General features: G+C 37.4%; 1 protein-coding gene across 2 annotated transcripts in view; it reads left to right on the top strand.

Moving 5' to 3' along the window:
- Positions 1-19,288, top strand: part of GRM1 (glutamate metabotropic receptor 1) — a gene marked incomplete at both ends in the record, with an annotated part of 358,531 nt that overhangs the window by 239,383 nt on the left and 99,860 nt on the right. For both annotated transcript variants that reach the window (XM_082668595.1, XM_082668596.1), the window contains one exon: positions 3,952-4,187. In XM_082668595.1, the coding sequence (XP_082524721.1) occupies positions 3,952-4,187 (236 nt within the window). The remainder of the gene's footprint in view (positions 1-3,951; positions 4,188-19,288) is intronic.

Genomic DNA, 19,288 nt, shown 5'->3' on the forward strand with positions numbered 1-19,288 from the left:
TGAGGCTGGTCAGCACCCAGCACAGCAGGATTCACTCCAGACACTTGGGGTGAGCAGATGCCTGCAGGTCATCTCTGCTGGAGCACAGTCTACACCACCACCACCACTACCACCACCACCCTATCACCATCAACAGGGGAAGAAGAAACCTCTACCAGGTATCAGGAGAGCTGCTGGCTCTCTGTTCCCAAGTGTGCTTCACAGAGAATTCACCAAAACAATATCCTTGTAAAAAATCCCAATACTATAACGAAAGAGCGAAAATCTTTCAAAATCCTCAAATATATACATTTGACAAGTGGTACGTAGAAGAAATGATTAAAATATATACAAACCAGGAGCTGCTTTATGATTGTTTTTCTGTGACTTTTGATTTGTTATCACTCCCTTATACCTCGCCTGTGACAGATTTAAGATCGCATACAAAACTTTAGCAATTAACACTTCAAGATATATTCACTGACTAATCCAACGAATCCTAGTTAAATATTTTCTCTGTCACATCTCAGTTGTCCCTTATTTTATAACCTCTTGGATCTAACACCAACTCTAATTTCTAGAAGGGAGTCATCTATGGTGAGGGGGGAAGGGCTTTGACCAATGGCAAAGGGGATTTGGCACTTTACTAAACCATATGACTTCAAGTTGTCTATATTCATAGACAAGGGTTTACTCCTGTGATGCGCTCCTCTGTGTTGGTTGCAAAAGGGCAGGAGGTACTTTCTCTGCTTCCAGCACTGACACATGATACTTGCTTTTATAAACTTAATGATTTTTATAAAAAATGCAAATAAACACTAGGGAAGACATTTCATATACTTTTTAAAATTTGGGGTTTCTTGTTCAGACTATATGCACACATAAAAGTCTCACATAATATTAAACCTTGGGGAGAAACACACTTCAAGCCTAACAATGTCAAAAAGTAATTATTTCCTTCAAGTTATGTCATCTTGACTTTAAATATACACTCATAGGCAGAATTTCTTGAAAGCCTAACTGGTTTTCTTTTTACCCTCCTTTTCAACATGACATGAACTATAGCTCTCATCTTCAAACCGCTATAGATGTAGTTGTGATATAAATATGAATAAATCCAAACAAACTAGTTCTAACCTTTTTAACCAGACTGAGGATATAGAAAGATAAATGAGTGGGCTTTATTTTTCTTTTAATCAGTTTGATTGGCCATCATGTTCAGTGATGGTGAGTAGAGGACTTGTCCCCCAAAATACTCAGGTCATTTACCACCAGAGGGCAGCGCTGAATGACCTCATTAAGTAATAGCCTTACAACACTTTGAGGATCTCCTGTAGTCCTTAGGCTAAGAGTTCCTAGGGTGGAATTTTGCCCATATCCCCATCTCCTGCTAACTCCTCTCTGTGCTCCCATGAACAGACACTCTAAATTCTTTGAATGAGCCTTGCTCTTTCCTATATGTTAGATTATCTATCAGGAATTTTCTTTACCAATCCCTCCTCCTGTCTGGACCTGACTAATGCCTATTCATCCTTTGAGTCTCAGCCCAGACATCACTTTCTTAGGAAAACCATTCCTAATCACCCTTTCTTCACCCACACTCACATACATACACACAAGACTAAGTTAGACCCAAGCCCCTCCTTCCCATAGTTTTGGTCACTTCTCCTTCTTTACCTCCACAGTGTTTGAAATTCTTGTTTAACGTCTGTTTTCCCACAAGTCTGTAACACTAGGGGGAAGAGAATAATATTTCTCATTCTGAACTGAATCCTGAGCATAGCAGAGCATCTGGTACATAGTAGGTGCTAGGTAAATGCAGAAGGAAGGAAAGAAGGGAGGGAGGGAGGGAAGAAAGGAGGAAAAAGAGAAAAGAAAGGTCCATACAAAATATTAAAATTTATATTCTAGCAGATTTAGAAGAAGCATATAGATATTCTCTGGTCTGGCTGGTTAGACTACAACTTACCTCAAAATTCCTTTAGTTCTGGATCATATTAAGTCAACTTACCTTCTGTATTTGATCTGTTGAAAATGTAGCTCCTGTGTGGTTCACTGGGAAGATTCTGGAATGAAATTATACCAATTAGCTCAGCTAAGTGGAGGACACATTTATCTAAATTGGTCTCAGGTAACAAGGAGAGGAATGAGCTATGGTCTGTCATATGTGTTTGGCCCAGCTCTCTGCTCTGTGAGAAGCAAGTGATAAAACACTTTCTCTGGCAGAGACTGAATGGTTGTGTTCCAGAAACTGCAGGGCTACATGCAGGGCTACCTCTACCTACTCTGTGGGTAGAAGACTATATCCACTCCTTGACCAAGGCACTCTTAATGTTCTCCAAAGCTTGACCAGAATTTAGGCAAATTTCTTCCTTACTTTGGGCCCCAAGAATTCCCTTTTCTTAGAGTATTTACTTTTTTTTTTAACATCTTTATTGGATTATAATTACTTTACAATGGTGTGTTAGTTTCTGCTTTATAACAAAGTGAATCAGTTATATATATACATATGTTCCCATATCTCTTCCCTTTTGCGTGTCCCTCCCTCCCACCTTCCCTATCCCACCCCTCTAGGTGGTCACAAAGCACCGACCTGATCTCTCTATGCTATGCGGCTGCTTCCCACTAGCTATCTATTTTACATTTGGTAGTGTATATATGTCCATGCCATTCTCTCACTTTGTCACAGCTTTTTACTTTTAAAGGCATGCCAGTGTCAATTCTTTCTCTGCCCCTTTGAAATGTAAAATTTCTCCCAGCCTCTTGCTAGCTTTACAACAGAGAAATTTTTTCTCAGGCGCCTGGGAGCCATCCCTTTAAAATATGATCGTAAAAAGAGTGATAGCAGACCCCTATCGCCCAGTTTCTGTGGGAAGGTGGGAGCCTAATTTACATAAATGACAATTATCAAACACAGATGGTTTAATCACATTGACCAAGCTCCACTCAGTGTCAGCCAGCACTTCCTCACTAGCTTATCCTAGCACTTCCACCTTTTGTTTCAGAAGAATTGAGTTCAGTATCTTTGGCCTATTGAAATAGTCTTGAATAAAGTCTTCTTTGCCTCTTTAACACTGTCTGGTGCAATTTTTCTTTGACCCCCTCTTGGGAAAGAATCATAGCCACTCACATGAGGTTGGGCCTAGCTTATACCTACACTTGAATTAAACTGGAGATATATCCCTCATGGCAGATGTGAATGTTCTAGAAAGTGAACAAACTTAAAAAAATTTGAACCTACAACTGAAATGTCAGTGAACTGCCATTTAGTGAGCAGGAGAATTATTTTTATTTTGGGGAGTCAGATTGTTTTCTTTTAATGCTGTTATTTTGAAATAACATTAGGAAAAAAAAAAGCATCTGGTCATTTCTAAGAGATGCAAATTTGAACAATGTCCAGGAACAAAATCTGTGATTGTCATGTTTCTAAGCTAAATCAATTTTCTACGCTATATAGTGCAGCTCGTATAATGGTCTTGACTGCAACCTTGATACCTTGCCTAGCTCTTATTGAGAAGGTCCTGAGTACCTGGGTTTTATTTTCTTCAGGTTTGGAGAACAACCGATGGGCTTTGTGGTCTAGTTGTAAAGAGCAATGGGCTTGGGAGCCAGACTGCCTGGATCTGTATCCAGGATCCACCAGGACTCAGCTATTTGCCGAACATCTGACTCAGTAAAAATGAGTAGTACAGAATCTGGTGACTAGTAAATGCTCAATAAACGTTAGTTCTTGTAATTGTTACTGTCATTATCTTCATCATCACTTTCACTACTGTGAAAAACAAACAAGACCTTTTGATTCTATAATTTTCTATTCTCCACAAAAATTAAAAAAAGTCATTGATGGATAGCAATGTTGGCTTAAAATAGACTATAAATCTTGCTGAATTGCTTCATTCATGCAAAACTCATAGCTCTATTTGTGAGACTTTTGTCTTTCTCTCTCCCCACCCCAATCTCTGCATTTTTTAGTGATGGCTGGGCAGACAGAGATGAAGTCATTGAAGGTTATGAGGTGGAAGCCAACGGTGGAATCACGATAAAGCTGCAGTCTCCAGAAGTCAGGTCCTTTGATGATTATTTCCTGAAACTGAGGCTGGACACTAATACACGGAATCCCTGGTTCCCTGAGTTCTGGCAACATCGGTTCCAGTGCCGCCTACCAGGACACATTCTGGAAAATCCCAACTTTAAAAGAATCTGCACAGGTAACTCATGTTTACAACATCACAACTCAGATTTTGGTCATCTCTTCCAGTTTGTTCAATAAGTATAGAAAGTGCCAAGGCTGGAGATACAAGAACTAAATTGCCAACTTAATTTATAAAATAGCTAAAATGAGGAGGGAGTGTGTATCGTCCCAAGGATTCATGTTTCTATATTCTGGAAACATGGAGACTGCTTTGGTCTCTGGTGGGACAAGTTATAAGAAAAGATAAATAAAGGAAAAGGAAACTGAGAATTCAGGTATTTAGTATTTAGGCCAGAGGGAAGAGATTGTATTGTATTGCAGGCATGCTTAGGAGATGCTAACCGCAGACGTAAGTAAGCAGCACTGGTTTGATCCCTTTTTCTTCTTTAGGACTTGCTTTGATATAAAAGTCAGCAGAAGATAAGATGTCACCTAGGGGCACACCACCAACATGGGTGTATATGGGCACAAGTGACAAGAAGGGACAGATACTTCCCATGCACTACTCATTAGAGGCATGCCAAAGAAGGGTGGCGCATTGTTAGAGGTCTTTCAGGGCTTGATGAACTCCACAGGATGTCTCCCTTCTCCCTGCCACCAGGAACTACCAGAGCATTAAAGACTCTATCCATGACCAAATTTGTATTGTAGCACAGTGATGTGACACATATTTCCTATAACTAGACTGAGAAGATTTTATTTAGAAATGTCTAGAACCCATTCATTCACATAGCACATACAAAGCACTGAATACAGCACCCCCCCCAAAAAAAAGAAGGACAGAAAGGTGTATAATTCATGACTCTTGACCTAGAGAAACTTGTGGTCTCTTTGGGCAAATCAAAACAGATAATACGCATGATATAGATAAATAACAACTAAAGACAATGAGTTTTTATAAGACAGGGTAAGAATAATGACAAAAACTATTTCTACTTTCAATAACATTTACATTTTGATATTAGAAAATTATTTAAAAATACCAAAATATTTAAATGCAGTGATTTGTGTCTAACTTGATAAAATTCAGCAGAATTCACTGGGAAACTGCTTGGTGTGAATCTATTTTCAATCAATCAAGGTTTTTAGAAATTCTTTGCTATGGCTTCTTGGGAGGCTAAGAGCTAGGAGAAGAGGAAAAGAGTTGCTGAACAGCTAACCACCTCTGTCACATATCTCTACTGACTTCTCTCTTCTCTCAAATAATAGACCAATAGAAGTTAAGAATTCTAGTGGACCAATAAGCCACCTAGTGCATTCTCCTTATTTGCAAAACGAAGACATTGAGGATAAAGGGGCAACATTTCCTTGGGTTCATTTAGTTAATGGCAGCAATGGAATTAGAACACTCACCTCCTAAATACCACAATGCTTGACTACTTTGGACTTAGAATTTAGTAACAGATTGTCTTTTATTGTTTTCTAATGAATGTTGTTTTCTTAAACTGTAAGATCTTTGAAGATAGGGAGTTCTTGTAGCCCTCATAGAACCTGTACACCACTGATCTCTGGAATCTCAGTCATTTCTTACTAATGTATTGATCAGTTAATTTAAGTTGTTGTCAATGAGTTTTACTTTATTTAAGGAAAACTTAGGACTATTATTTTTCTAAATGAAATATATTTCACTGATTCCACGTTCAACAAAATTTATTAAGCACCTAGTATATGCAAGTCTTTATTCTAGGAGATGGAAATACAGCAGAAAACAAAAGAGATAAACAACTATTTCAATAACCTTACATTTCAGTGCAGGGAAATAAATAGAACAAAAATAAATTAAGCAAAATATATTCTCATTTAAGTGATCATAAGAGCATGTTAAAAGAGAATGGCCAGAGAAAGCCTCACTGAGATGGAGACATTTGACTAAAGATGTGAGAGTGAGCCATGCAAACACCTGGGAAGGGCATTCCAAGCAGAGGAATAGCAAATAAAAAGATGCACCGGCATGCCCGGCTTAGTGGGAGAACAGTAAGGAGCTCAGACTGCCTGAAGCCAGTGAGTACGTTGAATAGCAGGTGATAAGTCAGAGAGGCACACAGGGGAACAGGTCCTGCAGGACTTAACTGTCCCTTGTGAAAACTTTGGCTTTGTTCTGAGAGAGATGGAAAGCCACTGGGAAGTTCGAGCACAGTAGAGACAGGATCAGCCTTACTTTTTCTGAACAGAATTACTCTTGCTGCAGTTTTTAAGTTTTGACAAAAGGGGGAAAGTCAGAAGAAGGAAGCAGAGCAGTTAGGAGGTTGCTGTAATAATGTAGGTGAGAGTGTGGTGGATTGGGCCATGGTTTTGGCAAGCAAGATGGAGAGAGGTGCTTGAATTCTGAGGATATTTTGAATGAGAGCTGAGGGGATTTGCTGATAGAATTGTGAAAAATGACTCTGGTCTGAGCAACTGAAAAGAAGGTGTCACCATTGACTCAGATGAGGAAGACTCCAGGAAAAGCAGGTTAGGGAAAGAGCTAAATTTCAGATGAGTTAAGCTTGAGATGCCTGTTAATGATACAACTGTATATGTCACTTTGATACTGTGTTTCATTAGTAGAGTTCAGAATATTACTTTTTAAACATGTTTTGATGTCTTTATTTAAGGATTTCCAGGAAAATATCTTGAGACCTGAGCTTTCAAAACAAAAGTTAGAATTCTGCAGCCATGTACAATAATACTTTGGGTTTTCATTTGTCACAGTATATGCAAATGTCAAGGTTAAAATCTAAACTTGGTTAACATTCATAGCAGGAAAAAAAGATTGGCACACTCATGAATTGTTCTTATATTATGCTTGACTCTCAAAGCTATTTTTAAGAGCTTCTTATTTGATCATAAAATTTGATAAACATGTTTTTATTTGCATTTCATTCTGGAGTCAAGTTCAGCAAATATTTCCCTTTGTTCTTAGTTCTAAGGAAGACAGAAGGCTTATTTAACTTCTCTACTTGGAACTAATTCATAAAAGTTATTCATCTTTTCTGCTGCAAAAATCCTAGCATTTTATGTCTGTGTGCATACATCCATGTAAACTTACTCTTCAGTTTTAATCTGTGTAGGGAATTGGCTTCAATTTTATTGCAGGTCAACATAAAATTTCACTTCATGTATCATTCTTATCTACTTGATATTCTTGAATATTAAATGAATTCCATAGTCTTCTAATGAATATGCAGACACACTTATGAAAATTAATGTAAAGAAATAGAAGTAACCTTTCCATACTATTCATAGCTACACTTTCTGAAATTTATTTTTACCTCTTCTAATTGGGTCATTTTGGTGTTTTGCAAAGTTTTGATATTGCCGTTAGTTTCCATAGAAACCTTTATTGAGCTTAATTTCAGATGTCACTATTTAAATAAAGAGTTTACATGCTCTGGATTGTCAGTTTGAATATTAAGGCTCCTGAGCTCAGGCTGAATAATTTTGGAATCACTGTGGCTAATTAAAAAGTACTTCATGCAAAGTCTACATCACTGCTTAATTAGTTGAGTATATCAAGGGACTGGAGATGTGTTGGAAAAGCACTAACTAAAATATCAGAGTCTAACTTGTAAAAAAATAAATATTGTGAGATTGATTGATTCAAGATGGCAGAGTAGAAGGACGTGCTCTCACTCCCTCTTGTGAGAGCACCAGAATCACAACTAACTGCTGAACAGTCATCAACAGGAAGACACTGGAACTAACCAAAAAAGATACCCTACATCCAAAGACAAAGGAGAAGCCACAATGAGATGATAGGATGGGTGCAATCACAATGAGATCAAATCCCATAACTGCTGGGTGGGTGACTCACGAATTGGAGAACACTTATACCACAGAAGTCCACAAACTGGAGTGAAGGTTCTGAGCCCCACATCAGGCTTCCCAATGTGGGGGTCCAGCAACAGGAGGAGGAATTCCTAGAGAATCAGACTGTGAAGGCTAGTGGGATTTGATTGCAGGACTTCGACAGGACTGGGGAAAACTGAGACTCCACACACCAATTAGTGTGCACATCAGGACCCAGGGGAAGGAGAAGTGACCCCATAGGAGACTGAACCAGACCTACCTGCTAGTGTTGGAGGGTCTCCTGCAGAGGCGGGGGGTGGCTGTGTCTCACTGTGAGGACAAGAACACTGGCAGCAGAAGTTCTGGAAAGTACTCCTTGGTGTGAGCCCTCCCAGAGTCTGCCATTAGCCCCACAAAAGAGCCCAGGTAAGCTCCAGTGTTGGGTTGCCTCAGGAGAAACAACCAACAATAAGGGAACCCAGCCCTACCCATCAGCAGACAATCGGATTAAAGTTTTACTGAGCTCTGCCCACCAGAGCAACAGCCAGCTCTACCCACCACCAGTCCCTCCCATTAGGAAACTTGCACAAGCCTCTTAGCCTCATCCACCAGAGGGCAGACAGCAGAAGCAAGAAGAACTACAATCCTGCAGCCTGTGGAACAAACACCACGTTCACAGAAAGACAAGATGAAAAGGCAGAGGGCTATGTACCAGATGAAGGAACAAGATAAAACCCCAGAAAAACAACTAAATGAAGTGAAGATAGGCAAACTTCCAGAAAAAGAATTCAGAATAATGATTGTGAAGATAACCCAGGACCTCGGAAAAAGAATGGAGGCAAAGACCGAGAAGATGCAAGAAATGCTTAACAAAGACCTAGAAGAATTAAAGAACAAACAAACATAGATGAGTAATACAATAACTGAAATGAAAAATACACTAGAAGGAATCAATAGCAGAATAACTGAGGCAGAGGAATGGATAAGTGACCTGGAAGACAGAATGGTGGAATTAACTGCTGTGGAACAGAAGAAAGAAAAAAGAATGAAAAGAAATGAAGACAGCCTAAGAGACCTCTGGGACAAAAGTAAACACAAAAAACATTCGCATTACAGGGGTCCCAGAAGGAAAAGAGAGAGAGAAATTACCCGAGAAAATATTGGAAGAGATTATAATCAAAAACTTCCCTAACATGGGAAAGGAAATAGCCACCCAAGTCCAGGAAGCGCAGACAGTCCCATACAGGATAAACCCAAGGAGAAACTCGCTGAGACACATAGTAATCAAATTGGCAAAAATTAAAGACAAAGAAAAATTATTGAAAGCAGCAAGGGAAAAACAACAAATAATATACAAGGGAACTCCCATAAGGTTAACAGCTTATTTCTCAGCAGAAACTCTACAAGCCACAAGGGAGTGACATGATATATTTAAAATGATGAAAGGGAAGAACCTACAACCAAGATTACTCTACCTGTCAAGGAGCTCATTCAGATTCGATGGAGAAATCAAAAGTTTTACAGACAAGCAAAAGAGAATTCAGCAGCACCAAACCAGCTCTACAACAAATGCTAAAAGAACTTCTCTAAGTCAGAAACACAAGAGAAGAAAAGGACCTACAAAAACAAACCCAAAACAATTAAGAAAATGGTAATAGGAACATACATATCAATAATTACCTTAAACGTGAATGGATTAATGCTCCAACCAAAAGACACGGGCTTGCTGAATGGATAGATAAACAAGACCCATATATTTGCTGTGTACAAGAGACCCATGTCAGACCTAGGGACACATACAGACTGAAAGTGAAGGGATGGAAAAAGATTCCATGCAATTGGAAATCAAAAGAAAGCTAGAGTAGCAATGCTCATATCAGATAAAATAGGCTTTAAAATAAAGAATGTTACAAGAGACAAGGAAGGACACGACATAATGATCAAGATATCAATCCAAGAAGAAGATATAACAATTATAAAGATATATGCACCCAAGACAGGAGCACCTCACTACATAACGCAACTGCTAACACCTATAAAAGAGGAAGTTGGCAGTAACACAATAATAGTGGGGGACTTTAACCCCTCATTTACATCAATGGACATATCATCCAAAAAGAAAATTAATAAGGAAGCTTTAATTGACACAATAAACCAGATAGATTTAATTGACATTTATAGGACATTCTATCCAAAAACAGCAGATTACACTTTCTACTCAAGTATGCATGGAACATTCTCCAGGATAGATCACATCTTGGGTCACAAATCGAGTTTCAGTATATTTAAGAAAATTGAAATCATATCAAGCATCTTTTCTGACCACAACTCTATGAGATTAGAAATCAATTACATGGGAAAAAATGTAAAAAACACAAACACATGGAGGCTAAACTATACACTACTAAATAACCTAGAGATCACTGAAGAAATCAAAGAGGAAATCAAAAAATACCTAGAGACAAATGACAATGAAAACACGACAATCCAAAACCTATGGGTTGCAGCAAAAGCAGTTCTTAAGAGGGAAGTTTATAGCTATACAAGCCTACCTCAAGAAACAAGAAAAACTCAAATAAACAGTCTAACCTTACACCTAAGAGAACTAGAGAAAGAACAACAAACAAAACCCAAAGTTAGCAGAATGAAAGAAATCATAAAGATCAGAGCAGAAATAAATGAAATAGAAACAAAACAACAGCAAAGATCAATAAAACTAAAAGCTGGTTCTTTGAGAAGATAAACAAAATTGATAAACCATTATCCAGACCCATCAAGAAAAAGAGGGAGAGGACTCAAATCAATAAAATTAGAAATGAAAAAGGAGAAGTAACAACAGACACCACAGAAATACAAAGCATTCTAAGAGACTACTACAATCAATGCTATGCCAATAAAATGGACAACCTGGAGGAAATGGACAAATTCTTAGAAAGGTATAACCTTCCAAGACTGAACCAGGAATAAATAGAAAATATGAACAGACCAATCACAAGTAATGGAATTGAAACTGTGATTAAAACTCTTCCAACAAAAGAAGTCCAGGACCAGATGGCTTCACAGGTGAATTCTATCAAACATTTAGAGAAGAGCTAACACACATCCTTCTCAAACTCTTCCAAAAACTGCAGAGGAGGGAACACTCCCACACTCATTCTATGAGGCCACCATCACCCTGATACAAAAACCAGACAAAGAACTACAAAAAAAGAAAATTACAGGCCAATATCACTGATGAATATAGATGCAAAAATCCTCAGCAAAATACTAGCCAATAGAATGCAAAAAAACCCCTTAAAAGGATCATACACCATGATCAAGTGAGATTTATCCCAGGGATGCAAGGATTCTTCAATATATGCAGATCAATCAATGTGATACACCATATTAACAAATCGAAGAATGCTAACCATATGATCATCCCAATAGATGCAGAAAAGGCTTTTGTCGAAATTCAACACCAATTTATGATAAAAAGTCTCCAGAAAGTGGGGATAGAGGGAACCTACCTCAACATAATAAAGGCCATATATGGCAAACCCAGAGCAAACATCATTCTCAATGGTGAAAAACTGAAAGCATTTCCTCTAAGATCAGGAACAAGACAAGGTTTCCCACTCTCACCACTATTATTCAACATAGTTTTGGAAGTCCTAGCCATGGCAAACAGAGAAGAAAAAGAAATAAAAGGAATAAAAATTGGAAAAGAAGAAGTAAAACTGTCACTGTTTGCAGATGACATGATACTATACATAGAGAATCCTAAAGATGTCACCAGAAAACTACTAGAGCTAATCAATGTATTTGGTAAAGTTGCAGGGTACAAAATTAATGCACAGAAATCTCTTGCATTCCTATACACTAATGATGAAAAATATGAAAGAGAAATTAAGAAAACACTCCCATTTACCATTGAAACAAAAAGAATAAAATACCTAGGAATAAACCTATCTAGGGAGACAAAAGAACTTTATGCAGAAAACTGTAAGACACTGATGAAAGCAATTAAAGATGATACCAACAGATGGAGAGATATACCATGTTCTTGGATTGGAAGGATCAATATTGTGAAAATGACCCTACTACCCAAAGCAATGTACCGCAATCTATTAAATTACCAATGGCATTTTTCACAGAACTAGAACCAGAAATTTTACAGTTTGTATGGAAACACAAAAGACCGTGAATAGCCAAAGTAATCTTAAGAAAGAAAAATGGAGCTGGAGGAATCAAACACCCTGACTTCAGACTATACTACAAAGCTACAGTAATTAAGACAATATGTTACTGGCAGAAAAACAGAAATATAGATCAATGGAACAGGCTAGAGAGCCCAGAGATAAACCCATGCACCTATGGTCAACTAATCTATGGCAAATGAGGCAAGGATATACAATGGAGAAAATACAGTCTCTTCAATAAGTGGTGCTGGAAAAACTGGAGAACTACATGTAAAAGAATGAAATTAGAACACTCCCTAACACCATAGCCAAAAGTAAACTCAAAATGGATTAGAGACCTAAATGTAAGACTGGACACTATAGATCTCTTAGAGGAAAACATAGGAAGAACATACACTTTGACATAAATCAGAGCAAGATCTTTTTTGATCCACCACCTAGAGTAATGGAAATAAAAATAAACAAATGGGACCTAATGAAACTTAAAAGCTTTTGCACAGCAAAAAAACCATAAACAAAACGAAAGGATAACCCTCAGAATGGGAGAAAATATTTGCAAATGAAGCAATTGATAAAGAATTAAACTCCAAAATTTACAAGCAGCTCAGTATCAAAAAAACAGACAACCCAATCCAAAACTGGGCATAAGACCTAAATAAACATTTCTCCAAAGAAATTATACAGATTGCTAACAAACACATGAAAGGATGCTTAACATCACTAATCATTAGAGAATTGCAAATCAATACTAGAGTGAGGTGTTACTTCACACCGGTTAGAATGGCCATCATCAGACATCTACAAACAATAAATGCTGGAGAGGGTATGGAGAAAAGGGAACTCTCTTGCCCTGTTGGTGGGAATGTAAATTGATACAGCCACTATGGAGAACTGTATGAAGGTTCCTTAAAAAACTAAAAATAGAACTGCCATATGTTCCAGCAATCCCACTACTGGGCATATACCCTGATAAAACCATAATTCAAAAAGAGTTATGTACCACAATGTTCATTGCAGCTCTATTTACAATAGCCAGGACATGGAAGCAACCTAAGTGTCCATCAACAGATGCATGCATAAAGAAGATGTGGCACATATATACAATGGAATATTACTCAGCCATAAAAAGAAATGAAATTGAGTTATTTGTAGTGAGTGGATGGACCTAGAGACTGTCATACAGAGTGAAGTAAGTCAGAAAGAGAAAAGCAAATACCATATGCTAACATATATATGGAATCAAAAAAAAACTTGGTTTTGAAGAACCTAGGGGCAGGAGATGAATACAAACACAGACATAGAGAATAGACTTGAGGACATGGGATGAAGTGAGAGAGTGGCATGGACATATATACACTACCAAACGTAAAATAGATTGCTAGTGGGAAGCAGCTGCATAGCACAGTGAGATCAGCTCGGTGCTTTGTGACCACCTAGAGGGTGGGATAGGGAGGGTGGGAGGAGGGGAGATGCAAGAGGGAAGAGATATGGGGATATATGTATAACTGATTCACTTTGTTATACAGCAGAAACTAACACACCATTGTAAAGCAATTATACTCCAATAAAGATGTTAAAAAAAAAATGAACACACACACACACAAATGACTAGAAGAAAAACAGAAAACAAAACAAAAAAACACTAAATATGGTACAGAGAGTTTGCATGATTTTTGTTGTTACTATTTTGGATTGTTCCCTCACTGTAGGTTACTAAATATGTAATTATTATTCTATAAACATGACCGTTTTGTGCTTCCTTGAAAACAAATATTACCATTTTGTTGAAATATGGCAATATTAAGATTTGCTGTGGCTGGCAGCATATTAACTGTATGAATATACCAGATTCATTATATACTCACCAGCCTTTTTCATGATCTAGTGTATTTACAGCCATAATTTTACTTTCTCCCCTTATTCTTTGTACCAGTGGGGAACAGATTGTCACAATGCTTTTTAAAGCTAGTATATCCTTGTACTTGATTATTATCCAAGACTTAATGAAAGAATTTTGTTGACATCTCTAATGCTTACCAATAGATGAGCACTAGTAAGATAATGACAGCCAGTCTGATTGGACAAAATTTCAAGACCTTCCGGGCATGTGTATTATTGCCCCAGTAGTTTGGAGACTGCCATTCACAATTTTTAGATTGGTACTACTTTTTATAATATTTTTGCCTCATCTGGTTTTAAACTTTATGAACATTCTGTTTTGTATTAACTTATTATGTAAGGTTGTATGAAATTGGTCCATTACAGTTTGATCCAGATTAAGATCATCTATGAACTGAAATAGGTTCCAGTTTACTTCAGCCCATTAGATCCCAGGGTAATAACTTCTCTTTGCCTTTATAAGCCCAAATACCAGTATGCACTCCTGAAGAATATCATCAGCCTTTAACCATGATGTCGTGAATCTGGATTGACCTTACAGCTTATTAGTTCCAAGTCTAGGTCTCAAGAGGCTTGACATACTACCATTCTCTTTCTTGGAGTCCTCCCTCAGCTATATGTACAAGCCTGAGTTAGCCTTCCAGAAGGTGAGAAATAACATGGAGCAGAAATAGGATAACTTCTCTACTGAGGTCATTCTGAGTAAGCCAATTCCCAGCTAATCCGCTAGCTTACTGTTGACATATAAACAAGCCCAGCTGAGATGAGTCATGTGCAGCCCAGAGCAGCTGAACACCCCAGTTGACCCCCCCAGATTCATGAACTAAATAAATGCTGTTGTTTTAAGCCACTGAGGCTTGGGGTAGTTTGTTATGCAGCATTATTGTGGCAATAGATGACTGATAATGGGTCTCCATAACCCTATATCCCATGACCCTCACATGGAGCAATAATTGGTTTAAATAAACTAAGGAACATAATTCCTCAACTCAATGCTGGTAGAATTCTCAGTCTTGCCTCGCTGCAAGAAGAATAGTACAATATTGTGCCCTATATCTCATGGAGCAAAGCCAAACATTTTTATAGATCCTGCAATGAAGATTTCAAAGCCCCCTGATCCAAGGCAGTAAAACTATTCTTAGGAATTCTGTTGTGCATACAGAAAGTGCTGATTAATGGGTCACAGTTACAGCTGAGCCAAAGAAACACCCTTAAAACAAAACTGTCATAGGTTCTTGGACTGTGCTGGTAGAAGTTGCCTTATGGAAATAAGTTTCAAAGGCCTTAGAAGTTCTTAGTCCTTTTGAGTTACAGCAAGTTACCCTAAACTTGGTGGCTTAAACAATGAACATTTACTTCTCATAGTTCTGGAGGCTAGAAACTCTGAGATAAGGGGTGCCAGGATGATCAGGTTCTGGTGAGGGCCCTTTTCTTGGTTTCATCACAGAATGGAGAGAGGAAGCAAGGTCTTTTCTCACAAGGGCACTAATCACATCATGAGGGCTCCATACTCAAGACCTAATTATCTCCCCAAATCCCTATCACCAAATACCATCACATTGGAGATCAGGGTTTAAACATAAGAATTTTGAGGAGACACAAACATTCAGTCCATAGCAGGTGTGTTTATATCTTTTGGTTGGAAGAATGAAAATAAACTGACCTGTTTCGCATCTAGACATCATAATTTCTTAGACCAATCTCATTAGACATAGATGAAGTCCTGAAAATAATATTGTACTATAAGCATAGTCTTGGTCTGCCTATTTCTTTTCTGTTTTAAATTTTGGTTGATGGGTCTGCCTATTTCCTTTTTTTGTATTTTTAATTTAAGTTTTAAAAATTTTATACAATTTTTAAAGTTACTTTCCATTTACAGTTATTACAAAATATTGGCTATATTTCCCATGTTGTACAATACATCTTTCAGCCTATCTTACACCTAATAGTTTGTACCTCCCACTCCCCACCCCTACATTGCCCCTCCCCGACTCCACTGGTAACTACTACTTTCTTCCCTATATCTGTGAGTCTGTTTCTTTTTGTTGTACTCACTAGTTGTTGTTGTTGTTTTTTTAGATTCCACATATAAGTGATATCATACAGTATTTGTCTTTCTTTGTCTGACTTATTTCACTTAGCATAATGTCCTCCAAGTCCATCTATATTGCTGCAAATGGCAAAATTTCGTTCTTTTTTATAGCTTCATAGTATTCCATAGTGTGTGTGTGTGCATGTGTATGTGTGTGTGTATAGATATAGATATAGATATACCACAGCTTCCTTATACATCATCTGCTGATTAACACTTAGGTTGCTTCCATATCTTGGCAATTGTAAGTAATGCTGCCATGAAGATTGGGGTGCATGTGTCTTTTCAAATAAGTGTTTTTGTATTTGTTCTTATAAATATATACCCAGGAGTGGAATTGCTGGGTCATATGGTAATTTTATTCTTAGTTTTGTGAGGAGCCTCCATACTCTTTTCCATAGTGACTACACCAACTTACATTCCCACCACCAGTAGACAAGGATTCCCTTTTCTCCATATCCTCACCAGTATTTGTTATTTGTGTTCTTTTTGTTGATAGCCATTCTGACAGGAGTGAGGTGATATCTTATTGTGGTTTTGATTTGCATTTCCCTGATGATTAGCTATTCTGAGCATCTTTTCATGTGCCTGTTGGCCTTCTGCATTTCCTCTGGAAAGCGTCTATTCGGTTCTGCCCATTTTTTAATTGGGTTGTTTGTTTTTTTATGTTGAGTTGGATGAACTGTTTATGTATGTTGGATATTAATCCTTTATTGGTCATATCATTTGCAAATATTTTATCCCATTCAGTAGGTTGTATTTTCATTTTGTCAATGGTTTCCTTTGTTGTGCAAAAACTTTTAAGTTTGATTAGGTCTTTTTGTTTATTTTTGCTTTTATTTTCTTTGCTTATGAGACAGATCCAAAAAGTATTGCTGCGATTTATGTCAAAGAGTGGTCTGCCTATGTTTTCCTTTAGGAGTTTTATGGTATCTGGTCTTACATTTAGATCTTCAATCCATTTTGAGTTTATTTTTGTATATGGTATTAGAAGATGTTCTAATTTCATTCTTTTACACTGCATGGAATTTACCAGTAGGAAACATACTCAAGTATGTTGTCCAGTTTTCCCAACACCACTTACTGAAGAGACTGTCTTTTTTTCTTTGTATATTATTCTTGCTTCCTTTGTCATAGATTAATTGACCATAAGTGTGTGAGTTTATTTCTGGGCTCTCTATCTTGTTACATTGATCAATGGGTCTGTTTTTTGTGTTAATAACATACTTTTTTGATTATTGTAGCTTTGTAGTATAGTCTGAAGTCAGGGAGCATGATTCTTCCAGCTCTGTTCTTCTTTCTTGAGATTGTTTTAGCTATTCCAGGTCTTTTGTGTTCCCATACAAATTCAAAAACTATTTGTTCTAGTTCTGTGAAAAATGCCATTGGTATTTTGATAGGAATTGCATTGAATCTGTAGATTGCCTTGGGTAGTATGGCCATTTTGACAACATTGTTAAAGAACACAGTATATCTTTCCATCTGTTTGCGTTGTCTTCAATTTCTTTCCTCAGTGTCTTAGAGTTTTCCAACTATAGGTCTTTTGCCTCCTTATGTAGATTTATTCCTAGGTATTTTATTCTTTTTGATGCAATGGTAAGTGGGATTGTTTCCTTAATTTCTCTTTCTGATACTTTGAGGTTGGTGTATAGAGATGCAACAGATTTCTGTATATTAATTTTGTATCCTGCCTATTTCTTATTAATACATTTGACCTGCACTGTCAAATGTGGTAGCCACTAGTGTCTGTTTATATCAATTTCTATTTGTTTATTTATTTACTTACTTATTTATAATTTACATAACATTATGTTAGTTTCAGGTATACAACTATGCAGATAATGGTTTAATATTTGTATATATTCTACCCATACCCACCCCCATCAGCAGGCAACCACTTATTGGTTTTATGTCACTAGAGTTAATTTGTAATTTCTGCACTTTAATGGAATTGTACATTGTGAACTCCTTTTTGTCTGCCTTCTTTCACTCAGCACAATTATTTTGAGATTCATCATTGTACTGCATGTATCAATGGTTCATTCCTTTTAATTGCTGAGTAGTGTTCCACTATATGGATATATCACAATCTGTTTTATTCATTCACCTGGTGTTGGGCAATTGAGTTGTTTATAGTTTTTGATATTACAAATCAAGTTGCTATGAACATCCATCTACAAGTCTTTGTTTGGACATATGCTTTCATTTCTTTTGAGTCAAGTCCTAGGAGTAGAATGTAGAAAAGTAACTTCTTTTTATTTCCTCCGTGGTCTATTCATTTTGGAGATATGGAAACAGGAATATGAATCAGTTTGGATAGACTGGGCAGTAACTAATGACCCCAAATGCCAGTACCTTCAAAGTACACACTTAGTTCTGGCTCAGGTTCCATTTCCTCTGCAGGTTTTCTGTGCCTTTTCTCCAGGTTATCTTTTGTGCAAAACCAAGCTGACAGTGAAGATTCTGTCTGGAACATTGCCCATTACTACAGAGGAAAAAGAGGGTATGGAAAATCATGTGCTGGCTCTTAGAGTTTCTACCTGGAATTGACATTCACTACTTTTAATAATATTTCATTGACCAAAGAAAGTTACATCAGCCTGACCTGATATCAGTGAGTGGAGAAGTATCATACTTTCCTTGGAAAAGGCAGCAAATATTGGTATTTTGTGAACAACAATAGATCTACCATACTCTGTCTTTCTGGTTGAAATTATTTAGATAAATCTAATTTCTTCCTGCAAAATACATTCATCTACTCTCCAACAGAGACAATGCAAGTGACCCATCCAATGATCAGGCTCAAAGTTTAGGATCATATAAAATTCTCTACAACAGGCCAAACATGGCTCTTCTTTCATGGTCCCGTGTGTGAGAGAGACAAGTTAGCTGTCCTTCTGCACCCAGTGCGTAATGGGGGAGAAATGAAAGAATTGTAAAAATAATCATTTTGGAAAAGGCAAAGTCTTAAAGATACACAGCAGTGATTGGTCCACAGAAATTCTAAAATTTCACTCAGAAGATAGCCCAAGTGTCCCTTACTGGCATTGGGAAACATTCTCTGAGTGAGCTCTGATGTTTTCCCTGGGAGAAGTTCCAAGTCTGGTGTTCTCCATGGACTTTGCATCCAGTCTCAGTAAGGTCCCTCCTTTTCAATCATCCTTTTTGGTGTCTTCT

Source organism: Grampus griseus, assembly GCF_964374135.1.
Source record: "Grampus griseus genome assembly, chromosome: 13".
In the NCBI taxonomy this organism is placed as follows: Eukaryota; Metazoa; Chordata; class Mammalia; order Artiodactyla; family Delphinidae; genus Grampus; species Grampus griseus.